The sequence below is a fragment of the Spea bombifrons genome, chromosome 7, assembly GCF_027358695.1.
Source record: "Spea bombifrons isolate aSpeBom1 chromosome 7, aSpeBom1.2.pri, whole genome shotgun sequence".
Lineage (NCBI taxonomy): Eukaryota > Metazoa > Chordata > Amphibia > Anura > Pelobatidae > Spea > Spea bombifrons.
This window is the reverse complement of record NC_071093.1, coordinates 11049666-11076377: the sequence shown is the minus strand read 5'-3', so window position 1 is coordinate 11076377 and position 26712 is coordinate 11049666. Positions and strand designations below refer to the sequence as shown.

At 38.5% G+C, this 26712-nt stretch overlaps 1 protein-coding gene across 1 annotated transcript in view; it reads right to left on the bottom strand.

The window, feature by feature from the left end:
- Positions 1 to 26712, bottom strand: part of MYO3B (myosin IIIB) — a 111085-nt gene that overhangs the window by 54445 nt on the left and 29928 nt on the right. Inside the window, exons 8-11 of the mRNA XM_053471783.1 lie at positions 22887 to 22952; positions 12185 to 12340; positions 6434 to 6530; positions 5023 to 5139 (exon numbers count right to left, since the gene is read on the bottom strand). Coding sequence (XP_053327758.1) covers positions 5023 to 5139; positions 6434 to 6530; positions 12185 to 12340; positions 22887 to 22952 — 436 coding nt within the window. The remainder of the gene's footprint in view (positions 1 to 5022; positions 5140 to 6433; positions 6531 to 12184; positions 12341 to 22886; positions 22953 to 26712) is intronic.

Genomic DNA, 26712 nt, shown 5'->3' with positions numbered 1-26712 from the left:
AGGTACAGGTTAACTCACTCTTGTATGCCATGGGGAAGGATGTAGAGCCCATATATAATGCATTCATTTTCCAGGAAGGGGAAGAATATAACTTTGATATTGTCATGGACAAACTGAGTGCCCATTTTGTCCCACGGAGAAATGTAATCCATGAAAGGGCCTGTTTCTATAAACGCAGTCAGCTAGCAGGAGAGTCTGTGGAGTCCTTTGTACGCAGTTTATTTGAAATGGCAGAGTACTGTGAATTTGGTCCTGCTAAGGAGGAACACATCCGTGACCGAATTGTTATTGGTGTAGCTGATGCTGATGTGTCGCAGAAGTTGCAGCTGGAGCCTGAACTGACACTAGATGTGGCTATCAGAATGGCACGCCAAAGCGAGATGGTAAAAGCACAGAATGTGACCATGAGGTCTGAATGCATGGTGAATGAAATGCAGACTACCACACGTTCTATTAGAGAGAAGCATAGTACGGGCAGTAGGCTGCAGACTGCAGAAGGGCTGAAATCACGCTGCTCTCGCTGTAACCGCATTCATGGACCGAAAACCCCCTGCCCTGCTAAGAATAAGAGATGTAGAAAATGCAATCGCATGGGTCATTTTGAAGTTACATGTAAAACAGAGATGGTAAAGGAAATTGAAGTTGGATGTGAATCTGAATGTACAGATGAACTATTCCTTGGATCAGTATCACAGTGGCTGGACACCGATGACTGTTGGAGTGTGGAACTCCCTGTGATGGGGGCATGCATCAAATTCAAGATTGACACAGGGGCAGATATCTCTGTTATGTCTGAGAAAAGCTTTAAATCATTACCACAATGCCCCATCTTGGAAGCTAGCAGAGCATGTGTCCGCAGCCCAGGAGGGCGTGTAGACTGTGTGGGCAGATTCCTCGCACGCAGTGTGTATAAATCAAGGCACTTCACCTTCTGGATCTATGTCATAAGAGGTCGGTGTGGTAACAACCTCCTTAGCCGCACAGTGGCTTGTAGATTAGGCCTTGTCTCTAGAATTAATGAAATACAGAGTGACATGTTTGGAGACATAGGACTATTAAACTGTGAACCGGTACGGATTCAACTGAGACCCGATGCTGTTCCTTACAGTTTGTCTACTCCTCGCAGGATACCATTTCCTATTTTGCCCAAGGTAGAGGCTGAACTGAAGCGTATGCAGGCTCTAGGGATAATTGAGGTGGTGACGGAAGCAACCGACTGGTGTGCACCCATGGTGCCGGTAACAAAGAAAAATGGAAAAATCAGAATTTGCGTGGATTTAAAACGTCTGAATGCGGCAGTAAAAAGAGAACGGTATGTCTTGCCTACACTTGAGGATATTGCACCTAAGCTGGCGGGGGCACGATTCTTTTCCACACTAGATGCCTCTAGTGGATTTTGGCAGATCCCCTTAGATCCAGGTAGCCAGAAATTAACTACTTTTATCACCCCTGTCGGGCGGTTCTGCTTCCGCCGCCTCCCTTTTGGCATCTCCTCGGCTCCAGAGATCTTCCAGCGAGAGATGAGTGCTCTCTTGAGGGACCATGAAGGCGCAGTAGTTGTCATGGATGATATTCTGGTCTATGGCTCTACAGCAGAGGAACATGATCACCGTTTGGAAAAAGTGCTACAGACTATCAGACAGTCTGGACTTAAGCTGAACAAAGATAAATGTTGCTTTAAACAATCTGAATTGCGCTATTTTGGACATCTTGTAAGCAGTCAGGGCATAAGGCCCGATGAAAGCAAAGTACATGCCGTCACAGAAATGAAAAGCCCTGCGACAGTGCAAGAACTTAGGCAGATTCTGGGTCTTATTAATTTTCTGGGCAAATTCTTGCCAGATCTATCAACAGTTTTGCACCCGGTGACCGAACTGTTAAAAAATGATGTTGCCTGGTACTGGGGTGAGCCCCAAGAGAAGGCTTTGGCTCAGGTGAAGAAGATGTTGGTGTCAGCACCAGTATTAAAATTCTATGAGTCTACCAGGACAACAGTGGTGAGTGCAGATGCAAGTTGTTATGGGCTTGGCGCCGCACTGCTACAGGAACATGATGGGGAATTGTGTCCAGTGGCCTTCTGTTCACGGACCCTAACAGATACTGAAAAGCGGTATGCCCAAATTGAGAAAGAGTGTCTGGCGGGTGTGTGGGCCTGCGAGAGATTTCAACGATATCTAGTGGGCCTGGATTTCTTCAGCCTGGAAACAGATCATAAGCCCCTGGTGCCTCTGATTAACTCATTTGATCTGGATAAGGCCCCAATTCGCTGCCAACGGCTACTAATGCGCCTTCTGAGGTTCAATGTCAAAGCCATACATGTTCCTGGGAAGAGGATGGTGGTAGCTGATACTCTGTCAAGACTTCCCTTAGAAGACAGTGACTTCTCTGACTCTGACTATGAGGTCCAAATGTTTGTGGACTCTGTTATGTCTTCACGTCCAGTTTCAGAAGCAAGACTAGAAAAAATCAAACAAGAAACCTTGCAGGATGCTGATCTCCAGGATGTTATCCGGTTCATTCGGGAGGGTTGGCCAAGCTGCCGATCCGCCTGTGTGTCCCTAAGCAGGTATTATACTGAGAGGGCTCACCTCTCTGAGGTGGATGGCCTTATTCTTTTCCAGGATAGGATTGTCATCCCAACAAGCTTGAGGCGCGAGGTGCTAGAACAGCTGCACCATGGCCACCAGGGCATCACAAAGTGCAGAGAAAGGGCTGCGCTATCAGTTTGGTGGCCTGGCATCAATGTGGATATAGCAGAACTGATCTTAAGGTGTGCTTTCTGTCGTGATAATCGGCCTACTCAGAGGAAGGAGCCCCTGGTAACATCCCCACTGCCTGGGGGCCCCTGGCAAAGGATTGCTGCTGACCTATGTGAGATGAGGGGTAGGAGATACCTGATTGTGGTAGACTACTACTCAAGATACATTGAAATAGCACCTCTCACTGCAATGACTAGCCGAAGTGTCATCTCCCATCTCAAAAGCATGTTTGCTAGATGGGGCATTCCACTGGAGTTTGTGAGTGATAATGGCATGCAGTTTGCCTCTGATGAGTTCAAAAAGTTCAGTGAGGAATATGATTTTCGGCACGCCACGTCTAGCCCACACTACCCGCAGTCCAATGGGGCTGCTGAGAGGGCCGTCCAGACTGCTAAGCATATTCTGAAACAGCAGGATCCGTACCTAGCCCTCATGGCTTATAGGGCCACACCGCTGCAGGCAACCGGTACAAGTCCAGCTCACCTCATGTTGGGCCGCCACATGCGTACCACTGTCCCTCAGTGGAATCTCAGTGTACCGGCAAGTGATGACCTTCCATGGGCAGTGAAGGAGAGAGACGAAAAGATGAAGACGTCTTATCAATTCTTCTACAACAGAAGACATTCAGCACGCCCTCTGTCTAAATTGTCCCCTGGCCAGAGTGTTAGGGTGAAGCTAGACCAGGAGACAAGCTGGAAGACCCCTGCTACTGTTATATGTCACTCTCAAGACCCACGTTCCTATGTAGTACAGACCAACACAGGTGCCGCAGGCATCTCCAAGCTATTCCAGATTTAGACTGCAGAGAACAACCTGGGGAACACTGCACTGATACTCCACTGGCAGATAGTGGACCATGCCCAGTTTCGCAACCAGAGCGTAATACAGTTGTTCCAGGAGGTTCCCAGGTCTCTGCTGCCTCCAATAACTTCAAGACAACTTCCAGCGGCAGAGTGGTGAAACCTCCAATCCGTTACAGGGACACAAACTGTATAATGTTTAGTTAGTACAGTAACATGAAGAATGGGCAGAATAATCCCTATGTTACTGGGGGCTAGGGTAGTCTACCCCGATGCCCAAGTCAGGAATATGTTGTTGTTTAGTTTAAAATATATGCATATTACCCACCTCCCTGCTGATGGTACCTTTTATATTGTTATGTATTGCTGGTGTTTGTTCTTATTTCTTTAAGGAGGAAGATGTCATGGGAGCAGGCCTGCTAATAAAGTTACAATGAGTGGGAGGAGTCACATTGGTAACTGACTCCAGAGGGAGGGTAACTGACAGCAGCCATGACAGACACTGCCTGTGAGTTATGCTAGATGTTTCATGAATAAAGCAGTTAACAGAAGATCTACTGGAGTGTTTATTTCATGACAACGGGTAAAAACAATTAAACACTATTAGGGTAGACAAGACCCCAGGGTACTCAATGGTACATAGGGAGCTAACCTTTTATGGCCAGACCACTATTTTTGATCTTTAGCTAGATATAGTGCCGATAGACTGATGTAAGGCAGACGTGGTGCCCATATTTAAAAAGGGCCCAAAATCTCAAGGATAAAATACAATCTATCCTTGATACATCTTCTTTGTAGGAGGATTGAGACAGAGTCCGGGACTGGGCAGGCGAATGGTAGTAGAAGTTCAATACAGAGAAATGTTAAACTTGATGGACTTAGGTATTTTCTCAACATCATTAAAATGAGCATGTAACATTCAACCCATAATTGGCATCCAAAATGATTTAGCATATTTGGATGTTCTAGCATTTGTTTGGGGAGTTGAAGTAAGATATTTTGCATTTAAACTGTGACAAAAGTCCTTGGATTATACCTGGGATGGAATGTCATGGAATAGTTTGGTATGGGATGGTATGGTACTCTACGGTGGCGTTTGGTATGTTTTGGTGTTACAGTGCTTTGTGATAATATGGCATGGTTTGGTAGTTTTAGTATGCTATTCTATGATACAGTTTGGCATGTTATGGTGTTGTTTAGTGAGGTATAAAAAGGTATGGTTTGGTATGATAAGGTTTGGTTACATATAATATCTTATGGTTTGGCTTGGTACAGTATGATGTGGTTTGGTAAGGTATGATATGGTATGATTTGGTATAATGCGGTTTGGTGAGGTAAATGCTTTGGTATGATATGATTTGGCAGAGTATGCCTTGGTACAGTTTTGTAGGCTATATTACAGTACAACTGGTTCATTTTCTAGTGCAGATTAACTCAGAAGGAGGATTTATGTTTATTCTTACCTGGGGAGAGTAAATGCTGAGATTCTGGAAGGGGTTTAAAGCTATTAAAATATCACCAACATATGTATAAATCTGTAAATCCGCATAACGTGTCTGTAACTGATGAATTATGGTTTCCTAAAACAAGGAGAAAAGGCAAATGAGCCAATCTTTCAATAAACCATTGATAATTCTGCAATTATTAGATCTCATTAACATTCACTTGCCTTCTGTGTACGGAAAGATTTATAGATCGATGACCCGTTGATAGCAAAGCCTCTCGCTCATCCTGCATCTCTGTTGTTATTTATTTTTATTGCATTCAAAAACTGCAGTCAGTATATGAGATTCTGAATATAAAGCTGCTATTTGTTATAAATCTAGGGGTTTTTTTTCTTTCACGAATCTCTCTGCAGAAATAAACTACATCAGTTTCCATCTAAAACCCATCACATCAACTGCCGTATCAACAAAATGTTTGCAACCATGTTGTTTGGGTTGCCACGTGGGCCATTTTTGTTGACCAGCATAGGATGCCCTGAAGTATGTGAAAGTTATGGCGTACGTGCCTGAAACATTTCTGTTCTTTGTGGCTTCCAGACATGCAGTGCTGTGAAAAATGATTTGCCCCCCTTTGTTTTTTTGTTTTTTCTATTTTTGCCAAATGTAAATGTTTCAGATCATCCAACTTATTTTAATATTCGTCAAAGAAATTTGTCTAAACACAAAATGCAACTTTTAAATGATGATTTCCTGTATAGAATGGAAAAAAAGCTATCCAACCCTACCTGGCCCTATGATAAACAGTAATTCCACAACATATTAATCATGTTTTCCTTTTCACTTAATTAAGAATATCAAAAAGTTCCTTCCTTATTTTTGTTGTGATATATGTAGAAGCTGCCGTCATCACATTTTAGGGCGCAGGGGTCTACAAATGGGAGCACTTGTTCCCCTCATTGAAAATTCCCTATCGCTCTATCCTCCCAATAACTCACTCCAAGGACAATTTCTCTCCTAACGCCTCTTGCCACGACTCTCTGCTATAAAAATTGAAGTGCATAAGGAGTGTTACAATTACCCACATGGTCTGACGGTCGGATTCCAAAGTAACGTTCACTAAGATATCATGGGAAATTAAGGAAACATGTATGAGATGCCCTGCCCATGCTTCGCGTTATGTCCGTTATAGTATCCTCGGCTAGAATTATTTTAGTGTCTTCACATCCTATAGCTAAAGTCTTCCAGGTCACCAACTATTGGCATTCTTCCTCTTTGCTTTGGAACAGTCCACAGTACTCTCTAGAAAATGTGTGTACCTAAAGCCAGGGTACATAATAACAAACCTCACAGACATTAAGTATCTGAGAGCATAAGAAAATGATAGATATACTGTACAGATGAGCCATTTCACAGCTTCTATAAATATTACCTCTTCCAAAACCTCCAGATTCACTAAATCATCATCCAGACAGCTGTTTTCCTTGGTTTGCAGAACATTTTGCCGCCTGGTATTCATTCGTTCATACCTTCGATTGAATCACATATACATACAACAAATGATTATTGATTATAACGATAAGTCTTGTTACCCATGAAATGACATCCCCGGTTATATAGTTATGTTGACCAGCCTGCTTATCTAGAATTAGCATTTACTTCGAGGGTAAGAGATTTTTATGTAAAACACAAACTGTTTTTTATTGTTCAGAGAGAGAGTAATGATCGCCTTCTTGGATACAAGGTCATTTGATTTTGTGAGCACTCACTGTTCCTTGAAGTCCAGGCTGCTAATGTTTAGGTGATAGAACCCTTTCTCTTTAGTGATTTCCAACAAGGTCAAACCAAGCTGGCAACCCGGTTGATTTTAGGAGCGTCCTTGGAAGCATTGCAGTTATAGAGTCTTTCATTGTAGGTTAGCATGTTCCATATCTTAGTGCACATGGACATTAAACAAGCGCTTGTGCTGCTGTACCCTGAATTATGGAGAACTTGAGGGTTAGCCTTTCCCAAGGGCAGGGATAATAACTTAGAGAACATGTTACACCACAGAGAGGTAACATATCACATAACATGTGATGTATTGTGGCTTGATGCTCTTCTTTACTGTTTTCTATTTCGTCTGCTGGTGACAAAATGGGGAAACAGGACCCCGAGCAAGACTCCCAACTCCCCAGAGTGCTGGAAGCAGCAGAGAACCAGACCAGAATGGGCAGATGCTGCTGGCCAATAACATCCCATGGTTACCCGTACTGCTGCCCCAGAGGCAGTTTGCCACCTGCAGGGTGCATTGACCACTGGATACATGCCGACACATGCTGTGACACATGTTGCGCCAATCTAGCTGCATGTACATTATTTAATAACCACTGATCTTAAAGTGCCACGGACACTTGGCTATCCCCAGTCTGATCCTACAGAAAACAGTTTATCTCCTACACTCAAAACACCAACAAAAACATTTTTTAAAGGTGAAAAAAGTAACATTACCTTCTCTTTAGTTTGTGCTGGTTATCTGGTTATCTCAACCAGACCAGCTCTAGAGTAGTTACCTCTCTCTTTCACATAAGGCCTCTTTGAACATCGAATCTTCCTGAAGCATGACTCCTCTCTAATGCACTATATGTGACTGTACAGGGCACAGAGCTTGTTGCAACAGATTTAATCTTGCTCTTTATGTTACGGAATTAGAAGCATTTTATCTGCTAACTCAGTTTAATCTGATTAACCGAAATCTGCGATCTATTCAGCTACTATTCAGAGTCCATTCAGTGAGAAAACAGCATTAATAACTCAAAAAGATGACGAGATCAGTTGCGTGGTTCCACTACAAGAGGTGAGTATTTAATTCATCTTGTGCTTTTTATTTTGGTTGGATATTTTAACTTGTAGAGAGAAGGAATCACAGATGTGAAGCTCAGTAGACCCCTGCTGTGGAGCATTTAACACTGATCCGTGATGACGGCTCCTGACAGACACTTTCTTAATAAAACCTACAAATAGTCCTCCACTAAGACAATAGCCATAGTCCCAAGATATAAAACATTCATAATCAGGGCCACCCCAGGTTGAGGTTGAAGGGCATCAGGGGCAGCTGGTCAAGGCTTACTTTAGGGACCCATGGCAGCTGTCCCTTTGCAGTAGGGTCCTGAGATATAGGACTGCGCTTTACTGCCACTAGTAATTTCTTTACACGCTACCCGATTTTACTAAGTGATGGAATATTACAAATCAAGTGGCACACAGACTACAAAGGAGCAATTAATAGTGTAGAGGTTAATGCCAATGGCTTGGGGAAAATATCAAGTACTAGCATTTTCCTTAAACGAGTGCATAATGAAGCCAACAGGGACCGATTCCGCTGCATTCAGATTTCTTCGAGTTAAAATCTATAGATGTCAAAGAAAACTCAACTCTTAGAAACTCACGAGCTGTGAGATGATTACGGATAGATATAGATAATTATCTATCATTCATATAATCTCAGATGTTCCTGTATTCTTTTAGATGTATTGTTCATTTTACACAATGGAGTAAGCAGAGGGGAATACAGACCATGCAGGCGTATTGCTTTATTTCATAGAGGTTAGATGCAAGTTAAGATTAGAGCTGTAGGCAATTATTTTTGTGCAGTGCAGAGATCTGGAAATGGAATTAGCTGAAGTGTAAAATAATTGTTTTACTTTGTAAACAGGATAACTAAATATATGCTGAGATCCATGGAGAACAACGAGCAGCAACTGTTTTTGTTTAATAATCAAGTGACATTCAGGTCACAATAGGTTAAAACCAATGGATCTCTATGAACAGATCTTTCTCTAGTGATACTTATCTATCTTTTGACGTTCCACAGTAGTGGAATATAACATGTGGCAAGTTAGTTTTGTTCTCCATTCTCAACCCTTGCTACTTTTACTAGTATGGCTACAAAGTCAGGATGGCCTCAGGATGATCCTCCAAATGGATCACTTCGATGTCACCAATGATGAACAAACTGCTGTTGGCAATAATGCCATGGATAATGAACAAATGTAATTAACATCGTGATAAATTTGTCACACTTTCCAATGTCTTTCCCATCGATCGTATGATGAAAGTTCCAAACAGATCACTTTGGTGTCCAGTGGTGACCAAAATGCTGCACCAGAACATTCTAATGCCTTTTCCATCAGTCATCTCTTAGAGGTGCCAAATGGATCACTTTGGTGTCACCAGTAATGTTCAATGACATCCAAAATGCTGTTGGTGCCATCTATAATGTCCAAAATTACTTAACAGAATTTAGCATGTACTGTATCTCAGCCAATACACACGTTTTCAAGGTTTGTAAAAAAAAAAAAGGTATGCATTGCAAAATGTTATTATTCTTAAGATATTTTTTTTAAAAAAATATTGATTTTATTTGATTTGAATAATATTTGCCACAAATATCAAAATAATCTATCCTCGGCCTTGAGAATAATGCTTTCCGGAAATTCCTTTGCACAAATTACAATCCAAAAAAAAAAGGGAGCTGGGGGAAAACATGAAATAACAGTACTTGACATAAACAGCTCAGGAGACGCCTGCAGGTCACTCATGCAGAACGTAAGAATGTGACCAAGATGTGTGAAATACAGATCACGTGATGCCTGCCAGCAATTGACTTGCTAGTTTATATCAGTGAGAGTAGGAATAAATAATAGGGGAGCAGATCCCTAGGAAGGGTACAGAGGATGACTCAGAATGCCATTATTTGACAGTTATGTAAGAAGGGCTAAAAAAATGTAAAGCATGAAGAGAACATATTATTGTCAAGTGCGTGCCAGATCAAGAAATATTTTATCAGGCAAAGTGTACATGGACACCAGTGTCTGTGAAAATGACTCTATGGACGTCACTGGTCCCTGTGGGACATTTTGTTTTGGAGGTGACCACTCGATCTTCAGGCCTCACTTTCTTTTCGTAGCAGACTGTGATATAAACCTTGTGTTTGGTTATCTTGTCAATACACCACACAAGGCCTCGATACACCACACAATGTGGTCAATACACCACACAAGGCCTCGATACACCACACAAGGCCTCAGTTCTTCTTAGTCTCTTAATATCTGTATGATTTTAATTGTGTTATTCGGGGGGAACTTCTTTGGTATCTATGGCCGATGTACTGTACAGTTTCAAATACCCTTCAAATATGTTTCCACTTTTCAGCGCTGGAGTTATTTCACGCACACTAGTCATTCTTTCATTGTCACAAAGAAAGCACGTGTACATTTACAGCATATATATCAATCTCATTAGTGGGGTAGATTAAGTCCGCCTACCCTTTAGTGTCATACAGCGCATGTGTGTGTGACCAATTAAAAGGATTCATTAATACATTTTGCATGGCATATATAAGGAAAATTCTGCTTCTGGGGCCTTTTCCTTTCCAAGATGAATAGCACCATGCGCGTCTGCATGTTAGCACTGTCTGCTTGCATCTTGCTATATGACAGTGAAGCAAACAGCAGTTGGTGGATAAAGTATTGGTACTATGATACTGATACTAGTATTTAACCATTTGTACTGTGCATTTGACAAAGACAATTGGGAAACATTGTTTTTGTGGTCAAATCAGTAATACATTTCTCATTACTATTCATTACTAATCCCTAGGTGCAAGGGGGCCAGCCCCAATTCCCCAAACAGGGTCGGTCTGTTTGCAGAGGTGGGACTCAATGGGGTCACTCAATGTGTTAGATGGCCCTGTGATGAGGGGTGCTAGGTGAGTAAGGGTCCATTTAAATTTTACATCTGACCTGGGTTCTAGGCTCTTTGTCCCCATTGACGCACCATCACCTTAGGCTTCCTTCATGATTATTCCGTTGTGTATGCATGTATTTATATTTATATATGATACATAAAATGACATTAATACTAGCAGTATTTTGGTCTTCAAACACAACCAACTATTTTCACTCATTGCTCACTGAACACCTTTGTAGTTCAGCTAAATCAGGAGTCGCATAACCACGCTGATGACATTTTAGACAAATATCATTACAGTGGAAAAAAAACATGCAGCGGAATCGTCAGCTAAATGTTAGCAGGCTACATTTGGGGTCAGTAGTGACACCTCTAGGAAACATTGTTTGTTATTTTGGTGCAATTCAGAGGTAGAACAGCACATCGGTTCAGATGAATAATGAATCGGATACGTAATATGATCTCTCGAGTAGTGAAATTCTGCCACCCTGTGGATAACACATGGGTGCAGGCATAACGCATGAACGATAACATGGGGGATTGAAATAAGAGCTTTTTGGAAAAGCTCTTTAATCATTAAAATATCATTTTAAAAGTTTTCAATATTTCCACAAGAAATAATGGTTATATTTGGGTATCGGATTATATATATTGCTAATGCCTATAATATTTCAGATTTAAATAAATGATAATGCACAGCACAGCAATAAACACAGGCATATATAGATAAATCAAAGTACCAAATTAAAATAAATAAGCAAGTACGGTGGTATCAGTATCCATCTAACCAGCAGATTCATATAATTGCTTTGAGTTTTCCAAGCAAAAAAATTCAGGTATTTTTATCTATATTTTTTGTAAATATGTTTTGCTACAGGAGGAAGTGTCAGCAGCTCAATAAATCAGAGGTCTCATCTTTCATTAAACTCCATTTTTCTTAATCAAAATTGGGCGCCGTATGTAAATGATATATGATCGTGGAGAAAACCACATTTCATATGGTGATGTCACAGAGGAGAAAGGGGCCGATTTATATCAAAAACCTTTTTTTTGTACATTTGCAACTCTGCTTAGACAATATTACTAGTAGAACTATGAATTAGTGGGAATATTTTTGTTTTAAAATGTCTTACAATCACAGCAACCAAAGGAATGCATTGAATACTATGGTAATAAGATTATTTTTAAAACTGCTCCAAAATTACTCTGTAACAATCACACTTTTGTCTTTTTATTCTTGAATACATTTTAAGCAACACAGTCCATTTAATTTGCGTCAAACTTTAAAACGGAAGATTTATCATACTTACAGACGTATATATGTATGTATATACATATATGTGTGTGTGTGTGTGTATTTATATATACATTGCTGTGTGTTAGTGGGTAGGGTTTATATTAAATGCATTATTCCGCTCAGGTACTGCAATAGCCCAGTGAATGATTCACGCACCTCGTTTTAGCCATGGAGCCGGACTGTTGTTGTGTCTGAATGAGTTTGGCCAGCTGTCTTTGTAAGGCTACTTCTTTGCCATGTGCTTGTCTGATAAATGGATGCTCCAGCAGATGAATGACTGATGGCCTCTTTTCAAAATCCTTAATAAGACACCTATAAGGACATGAAAAGAAAATTACACAGGCAGATGCTCTTTTTGTATCTTCATTTTCATGACAATCCCACCTGCAATTCCACAGAGAGCAGACATGCCTAATCTAAGTATTTTATGGAACTTCATTAATTGTAAGTGAATAGACTCATAGAGTGTACTTATAGCGTGCATATTTCATAAATTGTGTTGCAAAATATTAAAAGACATGTTTTCCCTCCTGGTTCTGAGATTTGTGTTGGATTCCTCTTTCATGTTCATCTAGGGTTTTTTATGTGGATTTACGTAAAAGGTAATGCTAGTCATCCATTAGTAGACTTAACCCCCAGAGATCACATTCCTGGTAGACAACGTGAATTGTTTAGGGAAGTGTTATTGTTCCAGAAGATACAGCAATGGAAAACTGTATGACAGGCAAGAAACCATAAAACCATGATATAAGACTCATGCAAGTTTCAATATCTGCTTGGTGGGAGAAATCAAATGTCTATGTTTCGACCATGTAAGATGGCAGGAAACCCTACAATTCCATTCTTGGACTGGATTAAACAAACTGTCTCCCAAGGGAAGTGAGGAGGCAAAACAGAAGAGAAAAACAAAAGCATACAATAGAGATTGATCCCCTGGAATTATCGGACTCTGATGGGATGCATGTTATCCAAATAACCAACTAAAGCTCTTCTAATGAAGAGATACTATCAACCATTGGAAATCCTGGATTCTAAGACTATTGATCACTGCATCAACCTGGTGATATCCAGACATCATTAGGGGATTCTGAAGTCTTTAACCCCAGACTAGTAATAGACAAGGTGATAAAAATGCATTTTTGGTAGCATGGAGCAGACCATATCCCTGATACCATATTTATGCATATTGTTACTGCTGAGAAACACAATCATCTATACAGCGGCATCCCTTATCTTTCCTTGTATATACTTACTTTCATGTCTAAGGTTTTGGCAGAACAGACAAAAGCAAATAGTACTTTAAAGAGCCGTTGTGTTCCTTGTTAATGTATCATAGTGACAGTAATATCGGTGTACAGGCCAAGAAACAGTCATATTCTTACATCTTTAACTTGATGTTCACTGTTAAACATGGCGATAATGTCTAGTAAAATAGTCTAGAGGTGGAAATATGTATTTCAATTACAATGGAACTTGTCTTGCTGTATAATGAAAACTGTAGCAAATTGAAAGTTCTTCTTATGGAAAAATATTTGCAGAATATGACTACAGATACTATTGTGGACATCAAGAGTTGTATTCTGGATACAAGGAGTTGCAGGTTCTACAGAAACATAAGCAGGTCCGATGGTAGTAAGATTTATAGATAGATTGATTGCAGAGGAAAATAAGCACACACCTTCTAGAGGTTGTTACAATCATAAGAACTGATTCATTTTACTTTATAACAATTAACGTCAATATACATTATGACATAGGTGGGTTTCAACAGTAATACGTAGACATTCTTTACAAATGTAAGTTATGTTAACCAAAAGGCTACTAAACGTATCAATCTTGAGTTCATTATTGGTTTTTACAAGTTTTGCTTACATACCAGATTGTGCCGCATTGTATCACACACACAATTATTGTAAATTATTTATATCAATACATACATATATCACAATTCGTTACTTGAAAGTAGGAAACTTTAAGAGCTGCAAGCCACCATAAAACAAAATATATATCAATTGCAGCAAAATTCCCACATTTTATCAATCCCATTATCTGATAAAATATTTTCATGGATGAATAAATCTCACCTGGGATTTGTGTGAAAGCATTAAAACAAGCTTCTGTAATAATCTTGTTCGTCAGGTCTTTTTGAATACTTTTCCGGTGATGGCTGTTTAAATTGTACCTTCCTATCAGGGAGTTTGATCACTGAAAAGATGTCACCACAAACCGCTTGTCATTGCTTAAAGGTTCTTTAGTGTCTCGATGTGGGATTCTAGGCTCCCCTTCTCTGAAGGCTGGCCCAAGGAAAACTAAATCATTTGACTGCTCTGCCTGTAAGCCATTTACCCTCCCAAATAAAAGGCATTTATCACCAACTCCAACTCCTCTCTGGTTATCTTGTTATTCTCCAAGCTCATTGTTCAAAATAATCTGCATATCACATTTGTTAGTTTTCTGGTGCACATAGATACATTGATTCTTTAATTTTTATTCTGTTCGGAAATCAGAAAAAAAATACAATGTCCGCCTGACTAGCCCAAATTATTCAGATTAAAGCTAAAGTTCTATACATTTAAGATAACAACAAGGCGTTATTGTCTTAAAATTGTCAATAAAACAAGAACAAACTAGTAACATACAAGTCCGAATTGGTGCGGGGACCATGTGTATGAAGGGAAGCCCTGATTAGTATTGGGGTCCTGGAGGCCACCAGAAGACAGGTGCATTTGTATCTCCAATCTTACGTCCTTGGTCTTCCCCTTGTAGCCCTAATGGTGCCAGCACAGAAGCGATTGTGTGCAGGAAAAGAAGGCATATAAGCAGGGAAGAAAGAATTAGGTAAAACTGCACAGAAATTCAATAACCACAATTGTTTAGTTGTAAATAATACAAAATTGCATCTGACGCGTGCCAGCCTTCATGTACCAGCTTTTCTCATTTGCAATGTAACTAAACAAAATAGAGTTCAAGTTCTTCCACACCAAACTCATCATCATATCTTTATGGACCTTGGTTTGTGAAGAAAAGTATTGGGACGCACCTCTTAATTATTGAAATCAGAGTTGAGCCTCTTACTTCCACTGAAGGAAAATCTTAATGCTTCAGCATACCAAGACACTTTGGACAATGCTATGTGAGAACAGTTTGGGGGTCCATAAAGACATATTTGGTTGAGTTTTAGTATAGATAAAGGGGAATCAATTATGTTGTGGGTTCTAATGACATCACTAATGAACTGCTTCTGCACACCACACTGAAGGCATTGGTGACATCACTGGGGTCTATATATTTTTCATTTTCATCTTTTATTTGAATGTATAATTCTATTTTAATAAGTTCAAGCATTCAAAGGCTGTAAGTGTAACAGTGTTTGCATGGACCCCTGTTGTGCTGAAGCTATCCACATGTGATGACTCCTTAGGATATCATTAAGTCTCCCTGTCAACACAAAAAAATGTAGGACATACTATTACGTCCTAATGGTTGTTAAACCCTCTTTACAGGATATAATAGTTCATCCTAAGGTTGCGAACAGGTTAATACATGAATGAGTTGGGACCCCCACTTGTTCAAAGGTGTTGGACTGTAACCGAAATTGTCACATGGGTAATCTGTCAATCACAAGTCATATACGCATAGATCATCCAAGGTTTTCTTGAAGATATAAAATATAATGAATGTAAAATATCCTACATACATCCCTTGTGGTCCTGTTGCTTTTATATGTTTTTGAGACATTTAAATTAAAATCCAGAATTAAATGTAGTCTACCTTAAACATAGAATTCTGTCATTGTATGCTGTCTTCAAGGCTAAACACTAGCCCTATTCATCAACAATTGCAGGGCAATTCATGTAGTAATGAACATGATGAGACATACACATACACACAACTGTCCATACAAACACACAGACCACATGCACAGGGATGATAACATTGTAGGAACTGTGGGATCTCAACAATAAGAATAGCCATTTTATAACCAGTAAATCAAGCAGTGTTCAATTGGGTGTTGATTCTTTACAGCCGGGAGGAAAATATATTTAGCACAGATAAAGTGGAAATGTTACAGGCAGATAATAAGCCATATGGCTGAAATCATAAACACAGCCTGCTTTACAAAAGTGTTGTCACTGTTAATTTTAAACGGTCTGCACTCTTTTATTTATACTCATTGTAAATCTATCCGCAGACTGTTCCTTTCTAAAATAGGTGGCGTTTTTGTTGAAATCCATCTTTTTTTAAATTCTATCTTGTCCAAGTGAGTTTTTTTTGTCTCTTAATGGGATTTGTAAACTAAGCTATATATTTAGTTCCATGGTGAGAGTTTTGTGATTACAAAATACGAATCAAGAGGTTTATTAATTAAAGTGAAAAAGAGCAATTGTAAGAATTGAAGTAAAGGGGACTCAGTTTCATGAGATCAGGAACAGGCCGCGTAAGGACATCCATTAATCAAGCTGTCCTATAGCAGAATTAAATGACTATAGCCGGGAAATGAAAGCAGGGCCACTAGTTTGGGTGGCTGTACAAAAGGAGAACTGTCATTTTGGGCAGTGATGAAGTCAAGTTTATATTAGCGCTGACTGACAAATACTAGTAAAGGCTCCGTAGATGGATGGACAATTTCCTATTTTAAAAAATTAAGAAAAAAAATTGAAAATTGGAGTCAATTAATGATACCTGGCGCCTGTACAGAGAATATGACATAATATTCGTCTTTGTGTACAATTTCATGCTTTTCTGTATTAGTATTAGTATTTTTAAATTAAGATTTAATTGACATGAGGCTTTATTTATGATGTCATAAACACAGTTAGTGACTGGAGAAATGTAAGAAAACAGGCATGGACAAATTGTGTGACTGTCCCTTTGAGAGATTCTGATGTCATACCTATCTTTTACATAGGGTAAGAATTACCATAAAAACAAAGGTATTATAATAGCGGTGCTGGATTACCAGTCATACTAGACTTGAATGTGAAAATTCCTTAAATATATCAATGAGGTTTCCTACCTTCTTTTGGACACCGCATGGTTAAAAAATAATTTCGTACAACACACAACACTGTGATGTTTGAACAATTTATATACTGTATGCAATACTTATATTTTGAAATTATTATTTTTTTTTCGAGTTATTTGGATTATCCACACATTTTAGGAAATTTTAGGAAATTTTTCTTTCTTATCTGTTTAGCTCGGCAGTACTCACAGCACGCCTCTTTTGACATTATATGAGTTATCCAGCAATTGTTTCTCGGACATCACGCAGGAAAGGGTTAATCAACAGCTGGACAACCTTTCAGCAGAAAAAATACGAAGAATACCTTACATGGTTAAACGTATTCAATCTCAACACCAAGCACACAATGATAAATAACATACATTCTCTCCTTTCCACTTGTCTTCAGAGATAATAAGATGATTGATTTAATTTACACCTTAGTGGTCAATTATGCTCTGCGTTATAGATATTCTGCTGCGCAGAGGGCATTATATCTGAATTGATCTGGTGACTCCATCCAGCAGCTACTGATATCCAGTAAAATACGCTAAAATTAGCAGAAAAAAGCAGAATTTTCCTTTTTAATATGTTGCTTCACAAGATGTTTTCTCAGGATGCCTGATCTATATTTAGAAGCTGTATAAAAACAACAATAATCTATATTTTCAAAAATTATTTATTTGAATATTTTACGGACATAGCTATTGGACGATGAAGTATCTGGGAGCTTCCTAGGGTTGGCTGCCCAGAGCTCCCCCTGGGGACGTGTCTGTGATGAGGTAGGGGTTAGCTGTGTATGGGGGGTAAGTCACAGTTATGGTTTTGGGGGGGATAGGTGGGATTTTGCGTGATTAAAGACCATTCCCCCTGCCCAGAGATTGACGACACTAACCTGGTGATACCAGGGCAGGTGCGAGGTATTGAGACCGGGTGTCCGGCTTCCGTTCTCCAGAGATTTAAACAAATTTGGAAAATACATGTTAAATTGCCCAGGGCTGCGTAATCGCTCAGGGATTCCTAGTTTAAATTGCCCAATTAAAACATTGTCTGGATTATGGCCTGCAATGGTCCATAAAGCTTAGTGACAGGTGTAAATCACCATGATGCTTACAACACATTGATTGACGGGTAAAACAGAAGCTTTGCAGTCTTGTGGTTATACAGGATAAGATGGAGATGCGTATTATTGCCTTTCAGATTTGATGCAGGTAATTAAATTACCAGGTAGAAAGCACTCATGGGGAGAATAGTAAAAATAGCAGGCTGATGCAAAACTTGCAAAAAAAGAGCAATATTCCTTTTATAGAAATAGAGGAATAGCTATTAATTCATCATAACGAAGCTATGAAAAGGCCTGTATTGACAAATGCATAACTAATACAAATAAATGAGTCAATTATCCCTAATGGCCAAATGCTCAACACTCCGCGCTCTGATGTTTTCATTTAAATGAAACATTGATTATTAATGTGAATTCAGCTCATGCTGGAATCACTCTGTCCTTTTACTTGTGCTAATAATGGTATAGACCGGCAACAATGAACTGTAGCTCTTCAGGTAGCAAACGATAACTCCCATCAGCGGAGGCAGAAAGGTACACTTGTAACAGGGTTCTAGGCTTTATTCACTAAAGTGGGAGTTTGCAATTTACCAACTGCATTAAGAAGGCTCAAACACTCTGAGCTTCTCCTTAAAGAAGGACCAAGCTCATCTTAAATAATATCTAATTAATTTAGTGAGATTAGCGAACAAATTGCATCTTTAATGCATAAATCGCATTTGAGGCTTTGGGCCTAATTGCTCTGTATCCCATACTAGCTGTATCATTGGTGTCTAGTCGGGGGAGCCTGAGATGTATCTTTCCCTGCTCCCTGTGCCAACTAAGCGGCTGGCTTATGATGTCATATAGCAGTACAGTCAGTGAGATAATAAATAAAATTGCCCTGTCTCTCACTGAATATGTAGTATGATGTCATCTCCCAGCACCATCTTTCAGGGCTGCCATCAAGGGGGTACAACCTGTACAACAGACAACCAGGGGCAAAATGCTTAATGTGTTTCGCACCAGATAAAGCACATCTGGGGCAAAACACATTAAGCCTCAAATATCACCATGGTCTTTGGGCTACTAAAGGATAGCACCAACTAAATCTATTAGTAAAAATAGTAGTGAAAATGTAATGGCAGCATTCCGAAAGACACGTATTAACAATATGAGCAAAGGCATCAGAAATCCCAGCTTTATTTAAAATGTTGTTTATACTTAAGATATTTCTCTTGCTTTATGCTTCATTACCCCATGATCTATTACAGAGAAAACACGTTTAAAAACTGCTTGCATAGATGATTAAATTACAAAAATGCAGATTGCGTAATCGGAGGTCAGGAAATGCACAGTGAACAATTTTGCAGAGAGAACTAAATATACAGCGAATTTAAACCCGAGGAACACCGATTAGATTAAAATTATGATTAAAAGATGTTCTTTCGAGAGAAAGATTTCTCATTCATGTAAAATATTAGTAAGTATACCGTAAAACACATGTAATCTTGGGTAGGAGACGTTATCTCCAAAAGAGATATCCTACTGTCCTTCACATTTCCAAGAATTTTGGTGGCTACCCCAACCAGATTGGTGGATTCCCCCCCTAATGATGTTGTGTAATGCATCACAGACCTAGTTATCCAGAGATTTTTCAGTCTGATTTTCAGTATTTTTTTTAGCACTTTCTCACAAGGGAGATCTTTATTCTCCTTAACCAGCCTACTTTCACTATGAAGGCTGCTCAGCACAGCCTCCAGAGGCCTCACCAAAAGGCGATGCACCAAAAGGCGACACATCACGCCATGATATGACATAATATCCCCGTGATCCATTTCCTAAAGCCACACAGCCTTTTATGACACGGACATGTAATGATGTAATGTGGGTGTGGCTCTTACAAGCCTTATATGAATATATATATCTATGTGTTATATATGTTTATTTATATAATCTTTCTACATTGCACTTATACAACAATACCTACTACAACATGCCTTATTTCAGTTCTGAAATAAAATGACTAAATTATTTTTCTACCAAAATGTATATATTTTTTTCATCTATAGATTATATCATACTAAAAATTTATATTGTATGTTACAATAAATATTGTTAACCCTTAAAATATTTCTTCTTATCTATGTTAGCGATACACAATGATACCCAAAATCTATAATCTCCCTATATATTGAATTATTAACCCATACTTGGTTAACACTAGACTTGCAGATTTGTTTTCGTACTAATGCATTTTTGTGCTGAATTCGTCCAAATAACGAAGCAACAAATGCAACATTGGGCAAAAGAAACGAAAAACGGGCACCAGTTTAACTACACTAAGAGGAGGAGAATCTCGCCATTTTGCCTGCACTAAGAGAAGGGACATTGATCTTTGTTTGTCCAGCTCACTTTTTGTCACATCATGCTGAGGGCTTGTCCAATGGCTGTGCTGCATCTTTCCAAGAATAAAAAGCAGACTATGAATGAAGAGAGCCTATATAAGAGCAGAGCAGGCAGGGGATCCGTTCATTTCACTGGGACTGCTTTATGTGACACTGCTGTGCTGCATCTGAGCATTTACAGAGTGAGATTCTTCTGTGTGAGACTTGGTGAGCTTCAGCTTTCCATTTCTCACAGTGAAAGAACTGATACTTCCTTAATAACACCTATTAAAAATTAACATTTCCAAGTCCACTACTATCCTTAGCCCTATAACTCTAAGCTAATTGTGACCCTCTTTATTCTATCCATTGGTCTTCAATTCCCTATTCAACTTCTTCTAGGCGTTTATTTCTTGTTGTCGTGACGAATGGAATTTCCGAAAAATGAAAATGCTGGCCGAATTTCATCCAAACCGAACACAGACACGGAGGAATTTCATAGAATAGGAAGAAATGTTCCCCTACTGTAACTAAAACCCATCCTATATTGGTGACTCTGAGACTCCTGACAGCTTTGTGATATACGGCACTCAGTTTTAGGCTATTTGCATCACTGGAGTGTGTTTTTTACAATCCTTGCTGTATGTTATGGGCTGCTTATAGCATCTGTGATGCCCCAATGTTCCTTTACCAGTAATCACTTTCGGTATTAGCTGTTACTCTGGAAACACAACCTGTAGCATTTATTTGCTGAAACACAATTGTCATCCCTTTATATTAGAACCAGATGCTGGAACCCCTGCTTTGTGTAGTATGGGTTAACTGTTATATAACTCACATAGATTGGTATATATTTTAAGCACAAATTGATATAAATGCTTTGTTTTATCTCCAGCGTCTCAGCTGTAAGAAGAATTGGTTATGTCTACTATTTTATCTCTAAAACACACAAGCTGTTCATTCATCATTCTCGGTGAATGTGGCAAAACAAAGAATAAGGGAAGAAACAGACAAAAAATGCATAGGAAAGAAAAAAAAATCTTTAAGAAATGCAAGTGGCTCTAATGTAGCGCTTCCCATTAGTGACAATTGATTGTCACCATCGCTCTAAATCTTAGAGTGGTTACAGATAGATTATAGAATCTGTGTATCTGTTAAAATGCTCTTAGTCCGTAAGGAGAGATAAACATGGAGTGCCAGAACTAAAATGATAAGAAGATGATTCAGAAAAGTTAAACTTGTCTTATTTTCTTTTTTTAGCCACTTAACAAACACTATTTTTAAAACATGTTATCTATTTAAAGTACAGGAGGAGGAACAAGGTCTAAAAAAAATATTGTACTCTTCCCATTTAAGTGGAAGTCACTACGAGCATTCGGAGCGGCTAAAATGTATGTTTAGTGCTGTTGGTTCTTTTGTGCGATGGAAAATTGTGTTCCAGGTCTTTACTGCCATTTGTGGTGGGGTTAATCTGATATGTGGATGTATATATATATATATATATTTCCTCAGTAATGGAATAAAGGAGTAAAAATTATTTTCACTGAACCCTTATTGGGGACTTCAGGTGTCCCAGGACATAAAGAGGTGGAGCCTAAAGTGGGCGGAGTTACGCAGCATTGTGTAGCTCCACTTGCTTTAGGCTCCACTCCTTCTGTCCTGGGGTGTCTAGAGGTCATTTACCAACGTTTACACTGTGTAATTCATTGTGCATAGGTAGTATTTTTATGCCGGGCAGACCCAAATTTGACAGGACATGAACCAAAAAAAATGGGACTGTCGGAGCAAATTCAGGACTGTTGGCAGGTATACCAATGCTTTCCCAATGTAAAAGAGCAGTCTAGATGTGAATCTTTTGGTTAAAGTGCCTGGGCTGACCACAGCACCTACCTATAGAACTACAGAACAGAGGATATGTATGTATGTGATTACAGATGTATTCATCGGGATTATTTCATAGGTGAGGTCAGTCTGACCGATACTTTTCCTACATAACACTACAAAATGTTTCAAATATTTTTTATTTAATAATTCATTTTGTGTGTATATGCCCAGTAAAGATTATCTCCAGGATTTTTTATTTATTAAATTATTTTGTGTGTAAATGCCCAGTAAAAATTTTTTTAAGGATTCTTTTTTTAATAAATCATTTTGTGTGTAAATGCCCAGTAAAGATTATTTCTAGGATTTTATATTTTATTAATAATTAATTTTGTGTGGATATGTCCAGTAAAGATTATCTCCATGATTTTTATTAATAATTAATTTTGTTTGTATATGCCCAGTAAAGATTAGCTCCAGGATTTCCTACTATATGCACTTTTCTACGTGTGAAATGTTTATGCCGGCGGTTAGGTCACAAACTCTTTTACCGATATGTTAGGCTCTTATGGTCTATGAGTGGATTTTTTTCTTGCTACTTACTGTGAAATGAAGTGGCTAAATCCTCTGCACCATTTTTCAGGATGAAGTAAGGTTGGGGGAGGGTTTCTGGGGAAAGAAACAGACATTTAGCCGTGAGACTGTCTGCGGTATTTATAACACATAGAAAATAGATTATTTAACTAGTCCGTATTCACAAAGGTTGGAAGCACATTTGACAACAGATATGGTTCCTCTAATGAAATATTAATCCAATGCAAGATTTCTGAACAAATGTCTAATGATGTCATAGCAGAAGTATTGGCTTTGGACCATATAAAAATAGACAACGTGGTTTATTCGCTAACAGTGAGACGTGGTGAATGGCTAATACTAATCGGGATCTGGAGAGAGTGAAAATTACCAATAGCATTAAAAATGACAATACTGAAAATAACAAAATGAAAAATAACATGTTACATCGGTAACAGAAAGCAAAGAGGGCTCTACCCTTGTGAGCTTGCAATCTAATTCTCACTGTGAATGTAGTGTTTATTTACATGAAATATGTGTGAGATTTTCTCTTCTTCTTAGGGCTGGCCGTCCGAAGCCCCCTTCTGCTCCTTATAGAAGCTAAAGACGGGGTGTGGTCATGATAATAGGCGGGGCTAGTTGTGCACATGGGTGGGGCTACTCTAATTGGTCTTTAGAGGGTTAAGCTTCAGCGGAGCTCAGTGTTAGTGCTAACATTTTAGCTCAAAACTAATTCTGTTGATGCTCAGATGCACCTAATAATAAAATAATGAACTGTCCAAAGTAAACCAGATGGAACAACATACGATATACTATACTATACCTCCTCCACTACCTGAAAATAATACCCATGAAAATAAATAAAGACGGTGAGAAGCGAGGATCCCCGAGAACCACAATGTGCGATAACTTATTCTGGTTGTGGAAAAGTGCTTTCCATCGATTCTCCATTGTAGTTTTGATTAATTCAGAATGCTGAATTATGCATACATGACTGTGATATTTTTATATAATTATGCATTGATATGTAAGTGACCTTTAAATGGCAAAATGCTAGAAAATAAATATAAGATTTAAAATGTCCAGAGGAAACAATATTTAAAGGGAATTTTCTTGACTTGGCCTTTTGCCTATTTCCAAACATTTGTGTAACCGTTGAAAATACATTTTTTAAACATTTTTAAAAATTTGTATAGCACCCTGCGGATCAAATATCACTGATGTATCCTTTTATCAAGATAAATTAAATTTGCTGAAGGCAGGCTATAGCTGTGAAGGGGAATGAACCCACTCAACACCCTATGATGATACCTGGGAACCCTCTGGGGTTGGTCCACCCCACAACTCCAATCCTTATAGAAAGATGGGGCAGTAATGGTTTAGGGTGGGTGCCAGGCCCAGTATATGCCCACTGAGCATAAAAACATAACGTAACCTGAAATCCAGCCATTGGCCACAATTACGTTGTTTGGCGGCTGCCAGCCATAGGGGCCACCTAATCATCCCCAGTCCGGCCCTAGTGGGTGCAGCACTGGTAGATGTACATGTCTATGGCTGCCCCAGAGGCTATATTAAGGTTTGCGTATGTATGTATGCCTATAATTAGGTGTCTGTGTCTAGGACTGCTGCCCTACCCATTATATTAAGAATAATAATCATGTACTTCCATATCATTAGTTACAAGGTACTTAGCTTGGCTGAAAACTCTAAGAGAGAAAGTTTATTGTTTCCCAGATATGTTCTTCTAGACATTATAAGTTATGAGTTGTATTTTCTGGAAGCCAGATAGTTTTATGTTAATTTTCAGGTATGTTTTCAGGGGTGACGGTATACTTAAAGGGTATACGGTATACTTAAAGGGTGTGGAAAGGAGAAATTGCACTATTGCTAATGAATCAATGGGAACGTGCTCTCCAAACATTCTGTGCTATGAGGCAATAGCCCAAAGAATTATGCAGAATGATGCCGAGGTGAGTAAGTGAGTATAACTGTACAGCAGATGGTCAATTTACTCAATGATTTCATGCTAATAATTAAGTTACTCTGAGAATTGTTTCTCAATCTATATGTAGATTATTATTCACAGGGAAGTAGACATCTGGAGGTAAATGCCATTTAACCTTTCTATGTAACAGAGCATGACATCCATCATACGAAATGTGCATTGTAGCATTTTTACCCAATCCTTTGTAGCCATTTAAAACTAAATCCTAGTTGGTTTTCCCAAATCAGATTCATAAAAGATACTAAAATGATCATATGTTATAAATGTGTAGCCAAGTGTATCTGAATGGGAGAAAATATAGTACTGCGCAAACATTTTAGGTAGGCATAAAACAATGCTGTAAAGTAAGGATGCTTTCAAAAAAATGTTAATAGTTTTTTTTTTATCATTTAGCAAAATGCTAAGTGAGTGAACAGAAAAAAAACCTTTGCCTTAAAAAAAGCATCAATTCCTCTAGGTACATGTGCACAAAGTATTGAACAGGGCAGTGAACAGTGTAGATACTCATGTAGTGTATTAGCTAATAAGTGATTTTTTTAAAATTTTATATCAAAATTCTATATCAAACAGAAAATGGTAACTGTAGTAATCTAAACGTGTATAAATGTATTTATATTCTATATCTATACAGTTTTAATACAAAGTAGTCATATGACACTTTATGAAAGTTCTGTCCATGGTGCTGAAATCCTAGGTGAATAATTAGGAGTACATAAATAAAGATATGTACAGAACTGGACTACTCATCAGACAAACTGGGCAAGTGCCTGGTGGCCCAGTGGCTATATATATATATATATATATATATATATATATATCTATTCTGTATATACTGTATGCATGTAGTGCTATACTAAGTAGCGAGAGTTAATTGCTGGAGTCTCCTTTATGTACTACAATATATGTTTCCTACTTTCTAGAGTAAAATGAATGTGATTTGTTTCTGTCTCCAATGTACACGATACTTAAGAACTGAACTCTGACCTATTCCGGAGTTTAGGATGTTTATATGCATATATTGTCACATTGTCAGATTTTGGAATCTGCGTATTTGTGTTTAGCTTATAGATAATAAAGTATTTATTATACTTGTGACAAAATAATTACCTTCTTAAAAAATCTATATAGCAATATGGATGATTTACTATAATGGAACAGATGGTATTAATGACTTGAATGTTTTTTTTTATTTGCAATTAATAATTTCTTTGCTTAATATACTGTATATACTCTGTATATAATTATTAAAGATATTTTAACTCTCAGACTCTTCTTATTTATACTTTTTAGTTATATATTTAATTAACGTATAGTCATTCTACATATATAGGATTCGGGTATTGTAACTTGTATGTCACACATTACATTGGAAGAAAGGTATAACCCGCTATAGAGTATCAGTCTGACTCTATCTATCTATCTACAGAATACCGACACACTTTCTTCCGCACACTTTTACCATATCAGTGATTGAGGCAACAGCAATAGAGTGAGTGACTGCTTCTCCCAAGACACTTGCTGAGACATCCGCATACAAGCTGAATAATATATTAACATAATAGTATAATTATTATGTATAATTATATAATTATGATAATAACCTAAGCCCGAGGGGAATGGGTCATACCGACTAAAACTTTTTGCCAATCGCAATACGTTTGACAGTTTTAATAGTCCTCCCCATAACCCCCTAGAATTTATATACCGCGCCATCATCCATATTCCCTAAAAAAGACCCAAACCCTGCTCACTTTTTTTAATTAAAAGGTCTCATTGAGCTTTGATTATATATCCTGGGGTGAATTCTATCAAGCTTAGCTAGGATGGATACATAAATATTTTAGGTTCTTC